The 17,900-nt window shown below is 42.5% G+C and overlaps 1 protein-coding gene across 1 annotated transcript; it reads left to right on the top strand.

The window, feature by feature from the left end:
* Positions 1 to 462: 462 nt before the first annotated feature.
* Positions 463 to 17,319, top strand: NOXRED1 (NADP dependent oxidoreductase domain containing 1; the record flags this gene model as incomplete). The annotated part of the gene is made up of 6 exons (XM_079769001.1): positions 463 to 638; positions 2,474 to 2,667; positions 10,540 to 10,720; positions 11,321 to 11,472; positions 12,650 to 12,872; positions 17,145 to 17,319. Exons 1-6 carry the CDS (start codon positions 484 to 486, stop codon positions 17,317 to 17,319), a joined length of 1,080 nt encoding a protein of 359 aa, XP_079625127.1. The 5' UTR covers positions 463 to 483.
* Positions 17,320 to 17,900: the final 581 nt, after the last annotated feature.

Genomic DNA, 17,900 nt, shown 5'->3' with positions numbered 1-17,900 from the left:
AGGGACCATGGTATTTCATTTGGGCTCTTTTCTATTCTGTGGGAGAACACAAGGTTTAGTGAAAGGGAAGACTTTCTGTGAAATATGGCTTAAGTGCTCAGTCCTATTTCTAAAACAAGAGGGAATTGGAGGGAGAAAGTCTTACCCCAAGAGCACCTGTGAACCCCATTGCTAATGTAAATGCATCTGCTGAGAGAAGTGCCTATGGAGGAACACCACTCTGGATTTTTGTTCAGGTTTTTCATGAATCCAGGTATTCTTGATTAATGGGCAGTCAGTGCTTAGTACTTCTCACGCTGAAACAGAGAAGTGGGTGAGAGCTGTGAGTTCAGGACTCGGAGGAGACACTGTGTGTGCCCAAGTCCTAAGTTCTCACCATCATGAGAACTTAGGACTTGGGCACACACACCCTCCTGCATAGACTCCCTCTTCTTCCAGGATAGGGAACCAAATTGATCCGTCGCTGGAGATGGTGGCTTAGAGATGGACATGCTAAGTGACCTTAAGTCCATGCAGTTTGAGTATGGGATTGAAGAGGAAGACCGCTGCTGGCTGTATTTGCAGGGCCGTTATCAGGGACGGATGACCGAGGCCTGTGCCCATGCAACCTTCCTCTGCAAGCTACTCCATAATTTGAGGTAAGCGAGGTTTCCAGGGTCAGACAGATGGAGAAGAATCTCACTGCAAAGACTCCAAATGGCTTTAACTTTTTATATTGGAGAATAACTTTGGTGTCTTCCTACCTTTTCCAACCCACAGCCTATTATTCCTGCTCTGAAAACACCAGAGAAATGCATACTGGGGTCCCTTGGCTGTGGTTCTGTCATAAAGCATGGATCAGTGGTAATTTCCTTTCACTGGGTGAATTGATTAAATAATAAATTCATTCATCCCTCCATTCATTCATTCATTCACTCATGGAGATGACCAATGACTTGTCATTCCATGAAGATGGTGTAAGTTCCTTTTTATAGGGCTAATAATGGAATGTTCCCTCATAGAAAAGCCATCTTAGACTTCGGGGTCCCCATGACCAGATGACTTGCTTGAAACCAGGAACACTGATTTACAGAGAAGCTCTCAGGCCAATCCTGGCTTCTGCTATGTTTGTACAATGTGGCTTCAGACACTTAAAAAGAAGTCATGTGAGAGCCAGGTACCTAGGTCTAAGCTCTTGGGTTCTGTAACTCTAGGGTTACTCTTGGAGTCTTTGAAAGCCCCCTCTCCCAAGTCTACTTCTCAGTCTACTTTCATTGCAATTAGATTAACTCCTTGTTGATAGAACTAACCTGAAATGAACATGTTATAGATACAGCATATACCCAAGGAGGCAGGCTGCTCAAGGAGTTTGCTGATTGGTTGACTGATAAGAAGCATAAACCTATTGTTTAATTCAAGATGAGTGATGAGAAACTGATATGTGAAACTTCCAGGAAGGATTTTATATTTGGAAGGGTCAGGCACTGAGAGAAAATGCTCTCCTGTCAGCAAAGAGAGAAGCCTTACATTGAATGTGGTATGTATGCTTATATGGAAACTCCAGAATTTTGATTTTTATTATTTTAGTTTTTTGAGCTTTAATTTTTCAAAAACTAAATACGGAACAAATATAAGGCTGTCATGTAACAACATAAAACAATGCCTGATGTATTCTGAGGCCAGACCTTGTTTATCTTGGGCCAAGGAAATACACCAGAACCAACAGTAAGTGAAGTGAGCCTCTGGAAAGAGAGGGCTCCAATCCTTGACCCTCAGTTTCTCAGGTCTGTTTTCCCTCATTATAAACCGTTGTCTTTTATAAATCATAGGTTTGAAAAAAACTAAGTTACCTGGTTTCCTGGATCTGTGCAGAACTGAAGCAGCAAACTAGAAAGAATAGGGGTGTGGCCGGAGACGGGTGCACTCACCCTGGTGGCAATGGAAATTGGCTGCTGTCTGCACAGGAAACAGGAACAGGCCCATGTTCCAGGATGATGTACAACAGAGGCTGCTCACAACGATGGTCCTGAGTAAAAAAAAACGATTTAACATTCAGACATCGTGTTTAAAGCACTCAATAAAGTAACAATGATAAATACTTTAATGTGATTATAAATATACATCACCAGCTCAAAACCTGGCATCTTATTCAGTGGGGTAAAACCAGAGGCATTCCCATGAAAATCAGGAACAACAGACATGAAAATCCACTCTTCCTACCACACATTTCAACAAGAAAATGTCCACTTAAAAATGTTTTAAACCAGTGTTGGTCCTTTGAAGGGGTATGGTTTACTTTCTGGAAAATTCACTCAGGGAGCACATTTCATTCCCTAGTGATGCTGCACAAGTGCTTCTCTTGCCTCCTTAAGGCACCCCAGGCTGCCATCTGAGGAAGTCAGAGCAGGGAACTCCCTCCATCAGAGGTTGACAGGCAAGAAGAGAGCCAGGGTGAGCATGGATTTATGCATGTATCTGTGTGTTCATTTTCCAGAAAATTAATATATGAGACGCAGACTTCCAGATATCGCTCCATTGGATCGCATTACACCCTTCCTAAAGATGAGTTAAAGGTGGGCATCATTGGAGGCGGCCACCTTGGGAAGCAACTGGCTCACGTACTGCTTCATCTTGTCCCCATCCCTCCTGAGAGGCTGTGGATCTCCACTCGGAGGCCAGAGGCCCTGGGTGAGGAGCAGTGTGCGTTAGAAAGGGGTGTGGGTGTGCCCTAGAGGTGTTAACGGGGCTTTTGGGAAAGGGGAATCCTCGTGTGCAGCATGCCGACTTCTCAGCTTTCTAGTCTGAGAAGAGCTAGAAAGATGGTTTTTAACTTGTTCCTTAAAACAACTTTCTTCTCCACTTAAAATGTTTTATAGCCATCTCTCTTCCTCGTGCCCTTGGTGGTGACATATCTTTCTGGGTCTTCGATACAGAGCTTTCCAAATAGAGTTGAGCTCAGCCAGTGTGCTCAGTGGTTAAGCGTCAACTTATCAACCAGGCGGTCAGTGTTCAATTCCCTGTCAGGGCACATGCCCCAGTTGTAGACTTGATCCCCAGTAGGGGAGCTGTAGGAGGCAGATAATCAATGTTTCTCATCATTGATGTTTCTATCCTTTTCTCCCTCTCTGAAATCAATAAAAACTTACTAAAAATAAAACAGAGTTCAAATCTAACTGGACCAGTTAGAGTCTGGTGGGTGTTAATCAGTTCCAAACATTTGGCCTTGCATTTTTAAAAATAGCATTTCCTGAATTTTTAAAATTATTTTCTATTGATTCTATCTACTCTGGTGATAGAAATCACAACAGTTGCTTCTGGGGAGACTGACTGAGAAGAGGCCTGATGAGGACTTACTGAGGACATGGAAATGTTCTAGTTCAGGGGTGGGGAACCTTTTTTCTACCAAGGGCCATTTGGATATTTATAATACCATTCTCGGGCCATACAAAATTATCAACTTAAAAATGAGCCTGTTCTATTTGGTCAAACATTTAATTAACCCTAAAGCCTTGGCAGGGCCAGACCAAATGATTTTGTGGGCCTTATATGGGCAGTGGGCTGGATGTTCCCCACCCCTGTTCTAGATCTTGAAAGAGGAGTGAGTTACATGGGTGTATGCCTATGACAAAAGGGATCAAACTGTATTTTCTTTTCTTGCTTTCTTTCTCTCTCTCTCCTTCTCCTCACCTGAGGATATTATCCCCGTTGATTTTTAGAGAGAGTGGAAGTGGGGTAGGGGGGAGAAAGAGAGAGAGAGAGAAATGTGGGGGGTGGGGGGTGGTGGAGAGAGAGAGATATCAATTGGTTGCTTCCTACATACTCCCCTACCAGGACTGGGGAACCTGCAACCAAGACAAGTGCCCTTGACCAGGAATCAAACCCAAGACACTTTGGTTTGTGAGCTGACACTCTAACCACTGATCCAAACCAGCCAGGGCCAAACTGTATACTTTAGACCTGCATGTTGCACTGCATGTAAATTATGCTTCAATAATTTTTATAAATGTAAAATATTATATGCATGTTTTAGAAAATTTTGAAAATTCCTCTATAGGAAACTAAATAATGGCTACCTATAATCCCCTTACCAGGGATATTATTTCCTAACTGTTTTCTTCTCTGATTAGATTAGATTAGATCAGGAATTGAGCCTGTACAAAGTTATTTGTATTCTGCTTTTTCACTTAATATATTATAAGCATATTCTCATATTAGTTAACATTCTTCAAAATCATGATTTTAAGGTTGTATGGTATTACAAAGTGTGGTTGTATGATAATTTATGTAACTGTGGCTTATTGGATTTCCTTGTACATATTTTTAAAAATAAAATTACTAGGTCAAAGAAGAGGTATAGTTTTATTAAAATACTGGAAGCCTGGTGCACGGATTCATGCACTGGTAGGGTCCCTCAGCCTGTCCTGTGGGAATCAGGCTGAAACCAACTCTCCGACATCCCCCAAGGGGTCCTGGATTGTGAGAGGGCGCAGGCCAGGCCGAGGGATCCCACCAGTACATGATCGGGGCCGGGGAGGAACCGCTGGAGGGCTCCAGGGTGTGTCCAGCCCGTCTCATCCAGTCCTGATCAGCGGACCTCAGCAGCAAGCTAACCTACTGGTCAGAACGTCTGCCCTCTGTTGGTCAGTGTGTGTCATAGCGACTGGTCTAAAGAATGGTCCGACACTTAGCCTATTAGGCTTTTATTATATAGGATAATTTGTATAGAGTAAATTGCACTTTTCTTATATCGCCATAAACTACACATTTTAAAGTGTACAATTTGATGTTTTGCACAGGTGTGTGTAGGAAACCATCAATACATAATGAACTTATCCATCATCCTCAAAAGTTTCCTTGTAATTCCTATCTATCTCTCTGGAGCCCCCTACCTAGGAAACCACTGATCTGACTTCTGTCATCTGTCATAATTATTTGCATATTCTAAAACGTTACACAAATGGAATCATATAGGTTTTACTGTTGTTTGGTCTGACTTCTTTCACTTTGCATAATTACTTTGAGATATAGTTTGTTTCATGTATTGATATTCTTTTTATTTCTGAGTAGTATTCCATTGTGTTAATATTCCAGCTTATCTAGTCTTCTGTTGATGGACATTCAAGTTGTTTCCAGTTTGGGGCTATCCTATATAATAAAGATGTAATATGAAAATGGTTGTTACCCTGTGAAGCATAACGACCAACTGTATAATGACCAGATCACAGATCAGCAGGAGGGTGGGGCAGCGAGCTACAAGCCGGTGGCAGAGAGCTACAGGAGGGGGCAGAGCAGCAAGCTATGAGGAGGGGCAGGGGGAGCTACAGGAGGGCGAGGCAGTGGGCAGAGAGCTACTGGAGGGCGGCAGCGAGCTACTGGAGAGCTACTGGCGCACGGATTCGTTCTCAGGGCTACTAATTACAAATAAAGCTGCTATGAATATTTGTGTACAAATACTAGTGTAGAAAAATGCTTTAATTTTTCTTTGGTACATACTTGGAAATGAAATGGGGGTCATATGGTAGGAATATTTAATTTTTAAAGGAACTTCTAATACATTTTTTTCAAACTGACTTCCAAAAAAGGTTGTTCAGATATAAACTTTCACCAGTGTTATATAAGAACACCCATTTCACTACATTTTTTTTCAATTCTGGGCCTCTTGTTGTTGTTGTTCCACTTATTTATACATTTATTGGTTGATTCTTGTATGTGTCCTGACTGGGGATTGAATCCATAATCTTGGTGTATGGGGTTGACGCTCTAACCAACTGAGCTATCTGGCCAGGGCCTGGGCCTCTTTTATTTATTTTTTTATCACTATTTTACTATGCCTTTAAAATTTTTCTTATTTTAATATGTCTTTTACTGACCACTAGAATAGTTTGATATTTTTATATGTTTATTGCTATTTTGTCTTTTTTGAGTTCTTTTGGTCCAATTTTTCTGTTGGCATGCCTGTATTTTTTTTATTCATTTGTAAATGTTCTTTCTAATTAAGGAAATCTTTTTTTAAAAATAAATCTTTATTGTTCAAATTATTACAGTTGTTCCTCTTTTTTCCCCCCATAGCTACCCTCCACCTGGTTCCCACTTCACCCCATGCCCTTACCCACCCCCCCACTGTCCTCATCCATAGGTGTATGATTTTTGTCCAGTCTCTTTCCGCATCCCCCACATCCCTTCCCCCCCACCCCTGAGGATTGTCAGTCCACTCCCTTTCTATGCCCCTGATTCTATTATATTCACCAGTTTATTCTGTTAATCAGATTTTTTATTCACTTGATTTTTAGATTCACTTGTTGATAGATATGTATTTGTTGTTCATAATTTTTATCTTTACCTTTTTCTTCTTCTTCCTCTTCTTAAAGAATACCTTTCAGCATTTCATATAATACTGGTTTGGCGGTGATAAACTCCTTTAGCTTTTTCTTGTCTGTGAAGCTCTTTATCTGACCTTCAATTCTGAATGATAGCTTTGCTGGGTAGAGTAATTTTGGTTGTAGTTCTTGCTATTCATCACTTTGAATATTTCTTGACACTCCCGTCTGGCCTGCATAGTTTCTGTGGAGAAATCAGCTGACAATCATATGGGTATTCCCGTGTAGGTAACTAACTGTTTTTCTCTTGTTGCTTTTAATATTCTCTCTTTGTCTTTTGCTCTTGGCATTTTAATTATGATGTGTCTTGTTGTGGTCCTCTTTGGATTCCTTTTGTTTGGGGTTCTGCGCACTTCCTGGACTTGTAAGTCTATTTCTTTCACCAGGTAGGGGAAGTTTTCTGTCATTATTTCTTCAAATAGGTTTTCAATATCTTGCTATCTCTCTTCTTCTGGCACCCTCATAATTCTGATGTTGGTAAACTTGAAGTTGTCCCAGAGGCTCCTTACACTATCTTCATATTTTTGGGTTCTTTTTTCTTTTTGCTTTTCCGGTTGGGTGTTTTTTGTTTCTTTGTATTTCAAATCTTTGACTTGATTCTTGTGATCCTCTAGTCTGCTCTTGGATCTCTGTATATTATTTTTAATTTCAGTCAGTGTATGCTTAATTTCTAGTTGGTCCTTTTTCATATCCTCGAGGGTCTTGCTAAATTTATCGGCCTTTTCTAGAAAATTCTTGAAAAACCTTATAACTGTGGTTTTGAACTCTATATCCAGTAGTTTGCTTTCCTCCATTTCTTTCATTTGTGACCTGTTTCTTTGTCTCCACATTTTGGCTGCTTCCTTGAGTTGATAGAGTGGCTTTGTGTGCTAGGTGTCCTATAGGGCCCAGTGGCTCAGCCTCCCCGGTTACCTGAGGTGGACACTCTTGGTGCACCCCTTTGTGGGCTGTGTGCACAGTCTTGTTGAAGTTAAGCCTTGATGGTTGTTGGTATCACTGGAAGGAATTGGTCAATTGGCTGTGAGGATCAGCTGTGTCTACAATGGGAGAACTTCTGTGCTGGAGACACCCTTATGAGGCAAGACTTGCTTCAGTGGGGCTTTGGTGCTCACTGAGTCTACCCCCTGAGTGTGTCCCTTATGGATCTGAGGAGTTGTAATCTGCATGGTCCCACTCTGACCACTGGGTACACTGGCTCTTGGATCTCCAAGGAGGTGCTAATTTAGCCTCTGCCTGAGGCCACCCAGCAGGAGCTATGGAGAGATCTGCAGATTCCTCCTCTTTGTTTGGGGTTTGGAGGTGCCCAGATGAGGCCCAGCTATGAAGCAATGCAAGCTGCTATGGGGCCTTGGGCCTTCTTCTGGATGTTCTGGGTCTCTCTGTCTCAGCTGCAGTTTGTTAGGTAATTTTAGATTTCAAAGGACCAGGCCATTCATATGCAAAAGCCACTGTGCACAGCTTGGGTGGGGCGGGGTCTCAGGGCAGAGAAAACAGCAATGACTTCCCTTCAGCCCTGCTCTAAGAGGCCCCCGGGTCTCAGTGTCCCTCAGTAATCACTGCAAGCACCTCTGAGAGAAAGCCGCCCTCCCGTGCCGCCTGAAACCAGACAGTCCAGTTTCTCTCCGTATGAGTCTGGATCCCCAGAGTCTCGCCCAGAACTGGAGTTCAGAGCAGTCGGGAGCTTGTGTTTTTCTCCCGATTGAAAAAGACAGTTGCCAGCCCTCTCCACGTGTGCCTCTGTACCTCTGCCTTTAATTCTGCACCTCCTCTGAGTCTCAATGTGCTTTTCTCTTTCCTTATAGTTGTAGAATTTCCACTCAGCCAGCCTTCCTATGGTTCTGGATGATGTCCGTTTTGTCTTTTAGTTGTAGTTTTGAAGTGGTTTTGCAAGGCAGCAAGTTAGGTGTTTACCTATGCCACCATCTTGGTTTCTCCTAATTAAGGAAATCTTAACATTTTATCACTCAAGGCAAATTTTGAAAAATTTCATCAATAGGACTAGTATGTATGATATTTCAATAAAATATATATATTCTTTGGGAAGCAATATGTTTATTAATAACTAGAGGACAAATTTTGTGCACTCGGGGGGTGGGGTGGGTGGAGGGCATTCCTCAGCCCGGCCTGTGCCCTCTCACAGTCTGGGAGCCCTCAGGGGATGTCCGTCAGTCAGACATCCCTAGCACATGAGCCCAGCTTCTGGCTGAGCAGCGTTCCCCCTATGAGAACACACTGACCACTAGGGGGCAGACACTCAATGCAGGAGCTGCCCCCTGGTGGTCAGTGCTTGTCATAGTGAACGGTCATTCTGCCATTCAGTCAATTTGCATATTAGCCTTTTATTATATAGGATAAAGTTACAGTTTTAGAATATCACTGTCTATTGAGTAAGGAAGCAAGAATTCAACATGCTCAGAATCAGCCGCTGTGTACTTTTGAGAACATAGAAGGGAGGTGCCTGCTTTCTAAACTTACTATCTGGAAGCACCTGAGTACCCCGATGATCTCAGTATCAGATTTATCATGTATTCTTGCTGGTTGAGATAAGGAGTGACCTCTCCAGTGTCTAATATTCTCTTTTCTTTTTAAATATATTTTTATTGATTTCAGAAAGGAAGGGATAGGGATAGAAACATCAATGATGAGAGAGAATCATTGATTGGCTGCCTCCTGCACACCCCCCACTAGGAATAGGTATGTGCCCTTGGCTGGAATTGAACCTGGGATCCTTCAGTCTGCAAGCTGACACTCTTATCTACTCAGCCAAACTAGCTATGGCTCTAATACTCTCTTTTCAATACCATTTAAAACATAGGAGCATGTGTGACTTTATGTTTTTACTTTGGAAATACATATAAGTACAACCAAGTGATCAAATACCAAGGGGTGTTTTTATACAACTACATGATTTATCATATTTCTCTCTACATTTATAAATATCTTAACATTAAATTGTGCATCCTTTATAGAAACTGTAATCATAGTTCCCCAAACTCTTCCCAGCTTCTGCCCTAGACTCTTCCATTCTCTTAGTCTTTCCTACCAACTCAAGCCAGTTAGCTGTGTAACTTTAGCCCAGTTACATAACTTCTTGAAGACTCAGTTTCCTCATCTATAATATATGAATAATACTAGTCTCTGACTTGCCCTGGCTGGTGTGGTTCAGTTGGCTGAGCATGGTCCTGTCCACTGAAAAGTCATGGTTCAATTCTCGGTCAGGGCACATGCCTTGGTTGCGGGCTCGATCCCTGGTCAGGGTACATGTGGGAGGCAGCTAATTGATGTTTCTCTTACACATGGATGCTTCTCTAAAATCATTCTCTCTATATAAAAGCCTAACTGACTGTTGCAACTGAAACAATCAAATGGACGACTGAAAAGGCTGCATGGGGCAACCAGGCCGGCAGGGGGGTTAGTGAGGGACAACCAAACGACTGGACAGCAGGCTGCATGGAGCGACCAGGCCAGCAGGGGGGGGGGGGGCGGTTAGGGGTAATCAGGCCAGTGGGGGGAGGAGGGCAGTGAGGGGCGACCAGGCTGGCAGAGGGGGGCAGTGAGGGGTGACCAGGCTATCAGGGGGGCCAGTTAGGGGTGATCAGGCAGGCAGGCAGGTGAGCAGTTAGGAGCCAGTTGTCCCGGATTGTGAGAGGGATGTCTGACTGCCGGTTTAGGCCCAATCCCTGACCTAAACCAACAGTCAGACATCCCCTGAGGAGTCCTGGATTGGAGAGGGTGCAGGCTGGGCTGAGGGGACCTCACTCCCCTCCCCATGCACGAATTTCGTGCACCGGGCCTCTAGTAAAAACATATTAAAAAAATACTAATTTCTGCCTCATAAGGTCCTTATAAGGACTTCCTTTGATAATACATATAACGTACTTTGTGTATTATCTGACACATAATAAACCTTCAGTAAATTGGAGCAGAAGGCTTCTGAAAACCTCCAGCACTTGAGGTAAGGACAAATTGTCTCTTAATCTCAAGTGCTGCTGCTGTGGCTGCCAGCGGCTGCTAGCAGGGGGCAGGGCATTGCTGCGTGGCTCCTAGATGGCATGAGAGCATCTCTTCTGATTTATATGACAAGAGTTGAGATAGAAGAATTGCCTTCCTCTCCCTACAGTCGATGTTCAGGCCCAACTCTCCTCTGTACTGTGATTTCTCTGTCTTTTTTTATCCCTCCCAGAGGAGTTCCAGAAGCTGGGGATCCGGTGCTTTTACCATAACGCCTATCTGGTGGGTTGGGCTGACGTGATATTCCTCTGCTGCCTGCCATCTCAGCTGCCTAATATCTGCGCAGAAATACACACCAGCTTTAAAAAAGACTCCATTGTGTACAGCTTCGTAGCTGCCATCCCAATACCCAGGTACCTTGCTAGGGGGAGCCCAGAACTGGCAGACCTGCTCTGTGTCCTCCGCCCTGGCTTCTGCTCCCACCTCCACTCAGCTCCTACCTGTGGGAGGCTGTCATTCCAGGAGTAAAATGGGAGCCACTTCACCTGCAGGGTCCAGCCAGCCTTTGTAATTGTGTCTTCCCCACTTCCCTGCAAACCGCCCCTGGGGTGGGTCATTTTCTTTGATCTGCAAAAGGTTGGAACTGCAATAGAGCATTGCCTCCCACTGCTTGCAGCTGACTCACGTTCCCCTTGTGGGCCTTGTGCATCAGTGAGAGGGGAAACCACCGGTCACAGGATGAAGAGTGTTTGAGAATGCGTCGGGTGTTATTTTTCTACCCCTAGTGTCCAGGCCAGTGCCTGGCGAGTGATTACATTCAGTGAGTGTTTGTTAGGCAGATGGCTGAACAATCCAACTAGGTGGTGCCCTCAGCGCTGACCGCACCTGTGCTGTGGGGGGCTGGGGAGTGGAGGTGGGGATATCTGTTGTTGGGGTTGGCGGTTAACTCAGTGGATCATGTGGTTTATTCTAGTCCTGGCCTGCACTCCCTGTCTTGGTGGCTTTACTTTCAGGTTGAAGAGGCTGCTGGACCACAGCAATATCTTGCGGCCTCACTATCAGTGTGTTGAAGGTTTTGCTAACATCTGGCAGTCCAACAGGGAAATCACTGCTGCTCTCCAAGATCCTGTGATTCTTCAGGCTACCTGCCCCTACAACCCCGCTGGTAATGGCTCATCCTAGTTTTGGCACTCTTTTAAACATTACTTTCCTCCTAGCCTGTTGCTATCTTATTAGATCCCAGCGTGTGTGTGTGTGTGTGTGTGTGTGTGTGTGTGTGTGTGTGTGTGTGCGCGCGCCTCGCATGAGCTGGGTGAGTGTGGGGAGTACTGTACAACTAGATGCATTCTCAGCTATTTAGGTTTTGTACAGGAACAACTTTGGTGGCAAAAAACAGTCCTAATTAGGGAAAGCTGAGAAGTCTGAATATTTGGACCCTTTAAGAATGAACTGGAAACGACCAGAGGGGAGAGTCTATTTAAACAGGAGGATGTACTATCTGGGACTAAATGTTTTTTTTGTGTGTGTGTGTGCTTTTCTTTTATCCGCACCTGAGGATGTACTTATTGATTTGAGAGGAGAGAGAGAAAGAGAGATGACAGAGAGAACATAGACTGGTTGCTCCCACGCGCACCCCAACCTGGTTTGGAACCACAACCCAGGGTATGTGCCCTGACTGGGATTCGAACCTGCAACCTTTTGAACATGGGATGATGCTCCAACCAACTGAGCCACACTGGCTGGGCTAGGATTAAGGGGTTTTCCCTTGCTCTAATCTTTTCCCTAGCTCCTTCTTAATTGGCAAGGTCTGATGTAGAAATTCCTAGAGATGCTTTTGCCATTAGAAATGTCCACATTAGCCCAGCTGAGGTGGCTTAGTGGTTGAGCATTGACCTATGGGCCAGGAGGTCATGTTTCAATTCCTGATCAAGGCACATGCCAAAGTTACAGGTTCCATCCCCAGTGTGGGGCCTGCAGAAGGCAGCCGATCAATGGTTCTCTCTCATCATTGATGTTTCTCTCTCTCTCTCTCTCTCTCTCTCTCTCTCTCTCTCTCTCTCTCCCCCCCCCCCTTCCTCTCTAAAACCAATAAAAATATATATTAAAAAAAATGTCCACATTAGTCATACCTGTTCTACCGTGGCAGGGTCAACACGATGTGTTACGAAGGTCACAAGCAAGGCTCTTGTCCCAGGGAGGGGGAGTGTTTGCTTATCTTGAGGTTCATATGACCAACTTGTCTTGGAAAAAAAGGTGGCTATTCACTGTTTGGGTTGGTCCTCGGGTCCCTGCAAATGTTTTTGGTGGCGCTAACTGGTCTTTCCTTTGTCACTGATTTGTAGGAGGGATAATCCTCAATATCAAGTGGTTGGAAGGAGTGTTCTACGCAGCCTTGAACACCTGCACAGCAAAGGACCTGCCCCATGCACTAACGATGCAGCTTATGAATGAGCTGTTCCTCTCTGTGCACTCTGACAACTGTGGGGAAGATGAAGCATCGTGCCCAAAACTCCTAATACAAGACTTTGTCAGCCAAGTCTATGCCAAGGGCCTGCCTCAGAGAAGGTAAGGTATGGCGGCTGGCTGTTCTAATTCCTCCCACACTGTTGTTTTAGCAGGCACTTTGTTCTTCCGCTTTTATGTTATCTTTGCAAACTTAAAGAAGGAATACATTCTTGTAAAAAAATCCAGCTAATAGGAGGAAAGCCTTCCTTTGCTCCCCAATTACCATTTCATGGACTTTACCTCTAATGGATTTTAGATTTATTTTCATTATATTAAAGTGTGGACATCTGTATCGATATACACATTTTAGAAACATGGGGACTATATATGCTGCATTGTCACTTACTATTGTTGTATTGTCAATCAGCGAGCTAGACAAGATGCCTTAATGAGCCAATTAGTTAGAAGTCATCTTTATTGCGCACAGGTTCAGAGCAGATTACCTCTGTCAAATTCTGAACAAACACAGGAAGGAGTATTCCCTTTTTATATCCTTTTAGTTCTTTGTGTAAGTTATTTTTGCAGACAGCTTGTAACTTTGAGTATATATCATATCTAACAAACACCTGTCATATCTATACAGTCAACTTGTAACCATGAGTACATTATCCTATCTATACAGACATCTGTAACCTTGATACATAATGAACAAACACTTGGCATGAAAATATGAGAATTATCATCAGTATCAGCATATCAGCCCCTTTAGATAGCTAGCTTGCAAGGTCAGACAGTTGTTTATTTTTTCTATTATTCAAGGTAAAAAACAAAGTTATCTACACTAATAAAAAAGATGCAAATTGACCATACCTTTGTGATGCCCACCAGCTAATCAGGAGTGAGTATGCAAATTAATCCAACAAAGATGGCGGGTTAGTTTGCATACACAGGCACTGAGCAGCTGGGGGCGAGATGCTTGTGTCGTTGCCATGGTGACGACACAGGCGTTTTGCACTGCCCTAGCCACTCCGGGCCTCTGGGCAGCATGGGAAGACAGAAAGGTGGCTCTGGGACTGAGCAAAGGCGGAAAGGCGGCTCTGGCCAGAGTGAAGGTGGTGCTGGCAGCCAGGGGAAGGAAGGCCCATTCTTGCACGAATTTTCATGCATCGGGCCTCTACTTTTTACAGAACAAGAGACGGTCTAAAAATAACAGTTGACTTATGGAACAAGGGACTAGCAAGAAATGCAGAGAACTTTAAAACAGCAGTTTCAAAAAGCAGTTTTCCCTAAGGAGGGATCATTACTATGCTTTACTATGTCATGGATACATTCTCTGTTAATACAATCATATTTGTTTCATGTATGAGCAACTGCAAAGGCATCCATTGATACATTTAAATTTATTTATTCTATTTTCTCTTGATGGTGTTGTAGTCCTCCCTGCCCCAAATTTTACATCAAGGGCTACATTGAACATTCTGCTACTTGTTTTGCATACTTGTATCAGTATTTCTGTTAGATGAATAGTTAGAATAATATTTCTGGGTTTGAGATGATATATACACTCAGTGGCCAGATTATTATGATCTCTGAACGCATAATAATCTGGCCACTCAATATATATATGTAGATTAGAGGCCCAGTGCATGAATTCGTGCATGGGTGGAGTCTGGCCAGACTGGCCAGCGGGAGGGGACATGGGTGGTTGGCCAGCCTGCCTGCTGGTCGAACTCCTGGTCGAGGGGACAATTTGCATATTAGCCTTTTATTATATAGGATATACACTGAGTGGCCAGATGATTATGCATTCAGAGATCATAATAATCTGGCCACTCAGTGTATATATATATATAGGGTGTCCCAAAAAATGTATACACATTTTGAATAATTATTAATTCCAATGGGTTAAAAGAAAGAAACATTAATTGAGCTATCAGCTGTAAAGTGTGTATACATTTTTGGGGGGACACCCTGTGTTTTATATTTGTGGGCATTTGTAAATTGCTTATCGAAAATATGGTGCTTATTTTTATTTCCACCAATAGTGTAAAAGAGTGCCATTGCCCATGGCTTCATAACTTGAAGATCAATCTGTTTAACCTTTGATAATCTAATAGGAAAAATTGCTGCTCTTGTTACAATTGCCTCTTGTCACTAAATTCACTGGACACGTTTAAATCCTCTTCTTCCTTGACTATTAAAATGCCATTCTTCTTGGTACAATCTCTTTTTTTAAAAAAATATATTTTATTGATTTTTTACAGAGAGGAAGGGAGAGGGATAGAGAGTCAGATACATCAATGAGAGAGAAACATCAATCAGCTGCCTCCTGCACACCCCCCACTGGGGATGTGCCCGCAACCAAGGTACATGCCCCTGACCGGAATCGAACCTGGGATCCTTCAGTCTGCAGGCCGACGCTCTATCCACTGAGCCAAACTAGCCAGGGTAGTACAATCTCTTTTTTTTTTTTTTTTTTGGCTTTCCTGATACCCTCCTGTTCTCCTCATTTTCTTCCTGTCTTTCCGGCCCCTCTTTGGACAGCTTCTCTTTTGCCCCATCCTTAAATCTGGGAGTTTTCAGGGCTCTGTCCTAGGCCTTCCTTTTCTTTCTACACGTGGTTACTGGGTGATCTTTTTCCACTTTGGGAACTTAGGTTGCCAATTTTACAGGGATACCACCGAGCCTATATCTCTAGTCTGTTTCATGCCTAGGTAGTTCACACTCCCTGTCTCCACTCAAACTTGATGTGTCCAAAGCAGACCTGCTCTCAGACCTGCTCTTCCAGGGTTTCTTATCTGGTTATAAGTTTCTTCACCAGTTGTTCAAGCCAGACCTCTGGAAGTAATCCTTGATTTCCCCCTCTTTTGTATTCTAATCAATCACCAATGGCCTGCCTTACACTTCCAGCTTAGGGATTTCCCTCCCCCATTTTCCTGGGATTCCCTCCACTGCTCTCTTATTGTGGATCTTGTTCTGGATCTCTCTTCCTCTGGCATGGCTTACTCCTTCATTGGGGATCAGGTCCTCCGCCAGGGGCTTCCTTAGAAAAGGATACATAGGAAGTAATTGTTAGAGACTATGTCTGAAAATGTTTTTATTCTAACCTAGTATTTTATTGGGAACGTAGTCAGGCATAGAATTCTAGTTTAGAAATAATTTTCCCTCAGAAGTTTGAAGGCATTGGTCCATTGTCTTTCAGTCTTTAGAGTTACTGTTGAGAGAGAGGCCCAGGGTCCCTCTAATTTTTTAATTCATCCTTTCTCTGAAACCTGAGTCTTTTGTGGTTTCTATGATGTAAATGGACTGTGCCTTGGCTCAGTGTTATTGTCCATATTCTTTCCAGCTTCCAAACTCATTGCTCTTGTGTTCTTTTTCATCATTTTATGTTCTTGGACTATTTTTCATTTGGTTTGTTTACTCCTTATTTATTATTTTACAGGGGTTTTCAGTAGGAATATGTTTTAAGTATTAGAAATATTTTTCATATTATTTCTCTTTCTTTTTGGTATCTTTTGCTGTACAGAAGCTTCTAATTTTTGTAGTCAAAATTTTCAAGTTACTTCTTTATGGTTTCATGGTTTTAAATCATACTTATAAAAACCTTCTTTATCCCAAAATATTCTACATCTTCTTCTAGGTTTTTATTTTTTAAATATTTAAATCTTTAATAAACTTAGGGTTTTTATTCATTTTTGAAAGCCAGTTGTCCTAACACTATAAAGTAGCCAATCCTTTTCCTACCAATTTGAAATGTGATTTTTATCATTTGGTAAACTGCAGGATATTAATGGGCATGTTAACTTCTACTCTTTCCCTAAAGGGTTGAAGAGGATGTCTTTTTTTAAAAAGAGGATATTTGAAATGAGATATTTTTCATTCCTAATGTTCATGATCTTTTTATGTAGTCTCTTTCTAAATTCAAGGAAAATACAATGAAAAGGATGTCAATGTCACTATTATAATCATTCTCTGATTATGAATTCCTCCCAAGATGCACTTAGAGAAATGTATATAAGTACAATTAAATCTACATATTGGGTAGTTTTAGTTGAATTTTTTATTTAACTGTGCATTTGAATTAGTTTGATATAGAAAATGAAGAACCTTATTTCCAAGTGGAGGAACACCTTTTAAAAAAAAAAAACTAATGAGAGAGGGGAGAGGAAGGGAGGGAGGGAGGGAGAGAGAGAGAGAGAGAGAGAGAGAGAGAGAAAGAGAGAGAGAGAGAGAGAGAGACATTTGTTGCTTCCCACACAGGATGATGCTCCGTTGGGAGCCCCATTGGTCAGGGCAGAAAATGTTCTTTAAAGGAAACGTGTACAGGTAAATCATATGTATTGAGCAGACAAAAAGGTAACAGTTTTTTTTTGTTTGTTTTTTCCCACCCAGGCCTCTACCCTGGTTTGATCTGACTGCTGTGCAACTGAGGGACACTCCCTTTAGCAGGAAGCTCTTAACCTGTACTGGTCTCCAGGACCACATTATCCAGCTCTACTGTAATGAATTTGGCTTTGCCTTAACCAAAGAACAACAGCCAGTGGTTTCCACAAGCTCTATGTTCTAGTAAGAGAAGACACCGCAGGACTCAGGATTCTTCCTCTCTCTACAATGGATATACCCAGATCATCACAACTGACAGTGGGGACTCATGGAACTGTTTGCCAACAGTTAGGCACGAAGGAATTAGAAAATGATACTGATGGCTCTTTATAATGTAGATTAAAACAAGAGGTCCTTTACATTGGTATATATGTGTGTATCTGTGAAACTACATAACCCAACACACTTAAGTAAGCTGCTTCCCCATGAGAGCCTTAATACAAATTATCTCTCTTCTAAAAGCTAAATTTAAGAAGATATAAGGTCATTATTAACTTCTTTTCCTGTAGTGGTATATAGCTGACAAGTGATACAGCTTCACTTTCCTACCATTTTAGATAGAGAAGTAAAATGTGTGGTAAACAACTTAACTGTGACTCATTTCATGCTTATTTCATCTATATGTGACTGTTTTGGTACTATCTTATTTAAAAAGCTGTTCCCATTTAAAGCATTTTTAACCATACAAACATTTTTTTAAATAGCTGGCGTTTATATTAAGTGACTAAAAGTAATTTTGTAAAATAGAGATCTTATTTCTATAGT

The sequence above is a fragment of the Cnephaeus nilssonii genome (assembly GCF_951640355.1).
Source record: "Cnephaeus nilssonii genome assembly, chromosome: 4".
Classification (NCBI taxonomy): Eukaryota; Metazoa; Chordata; class Mammalia; order Chiroptera; family Vespertilionidae; genus Cnephaeus; species Cnephaeus nilssonii.
Note: the sequence above shows the minus strand (reverse complement) of the source record. Positions and strands in the feature narration are given on the sequence as shown.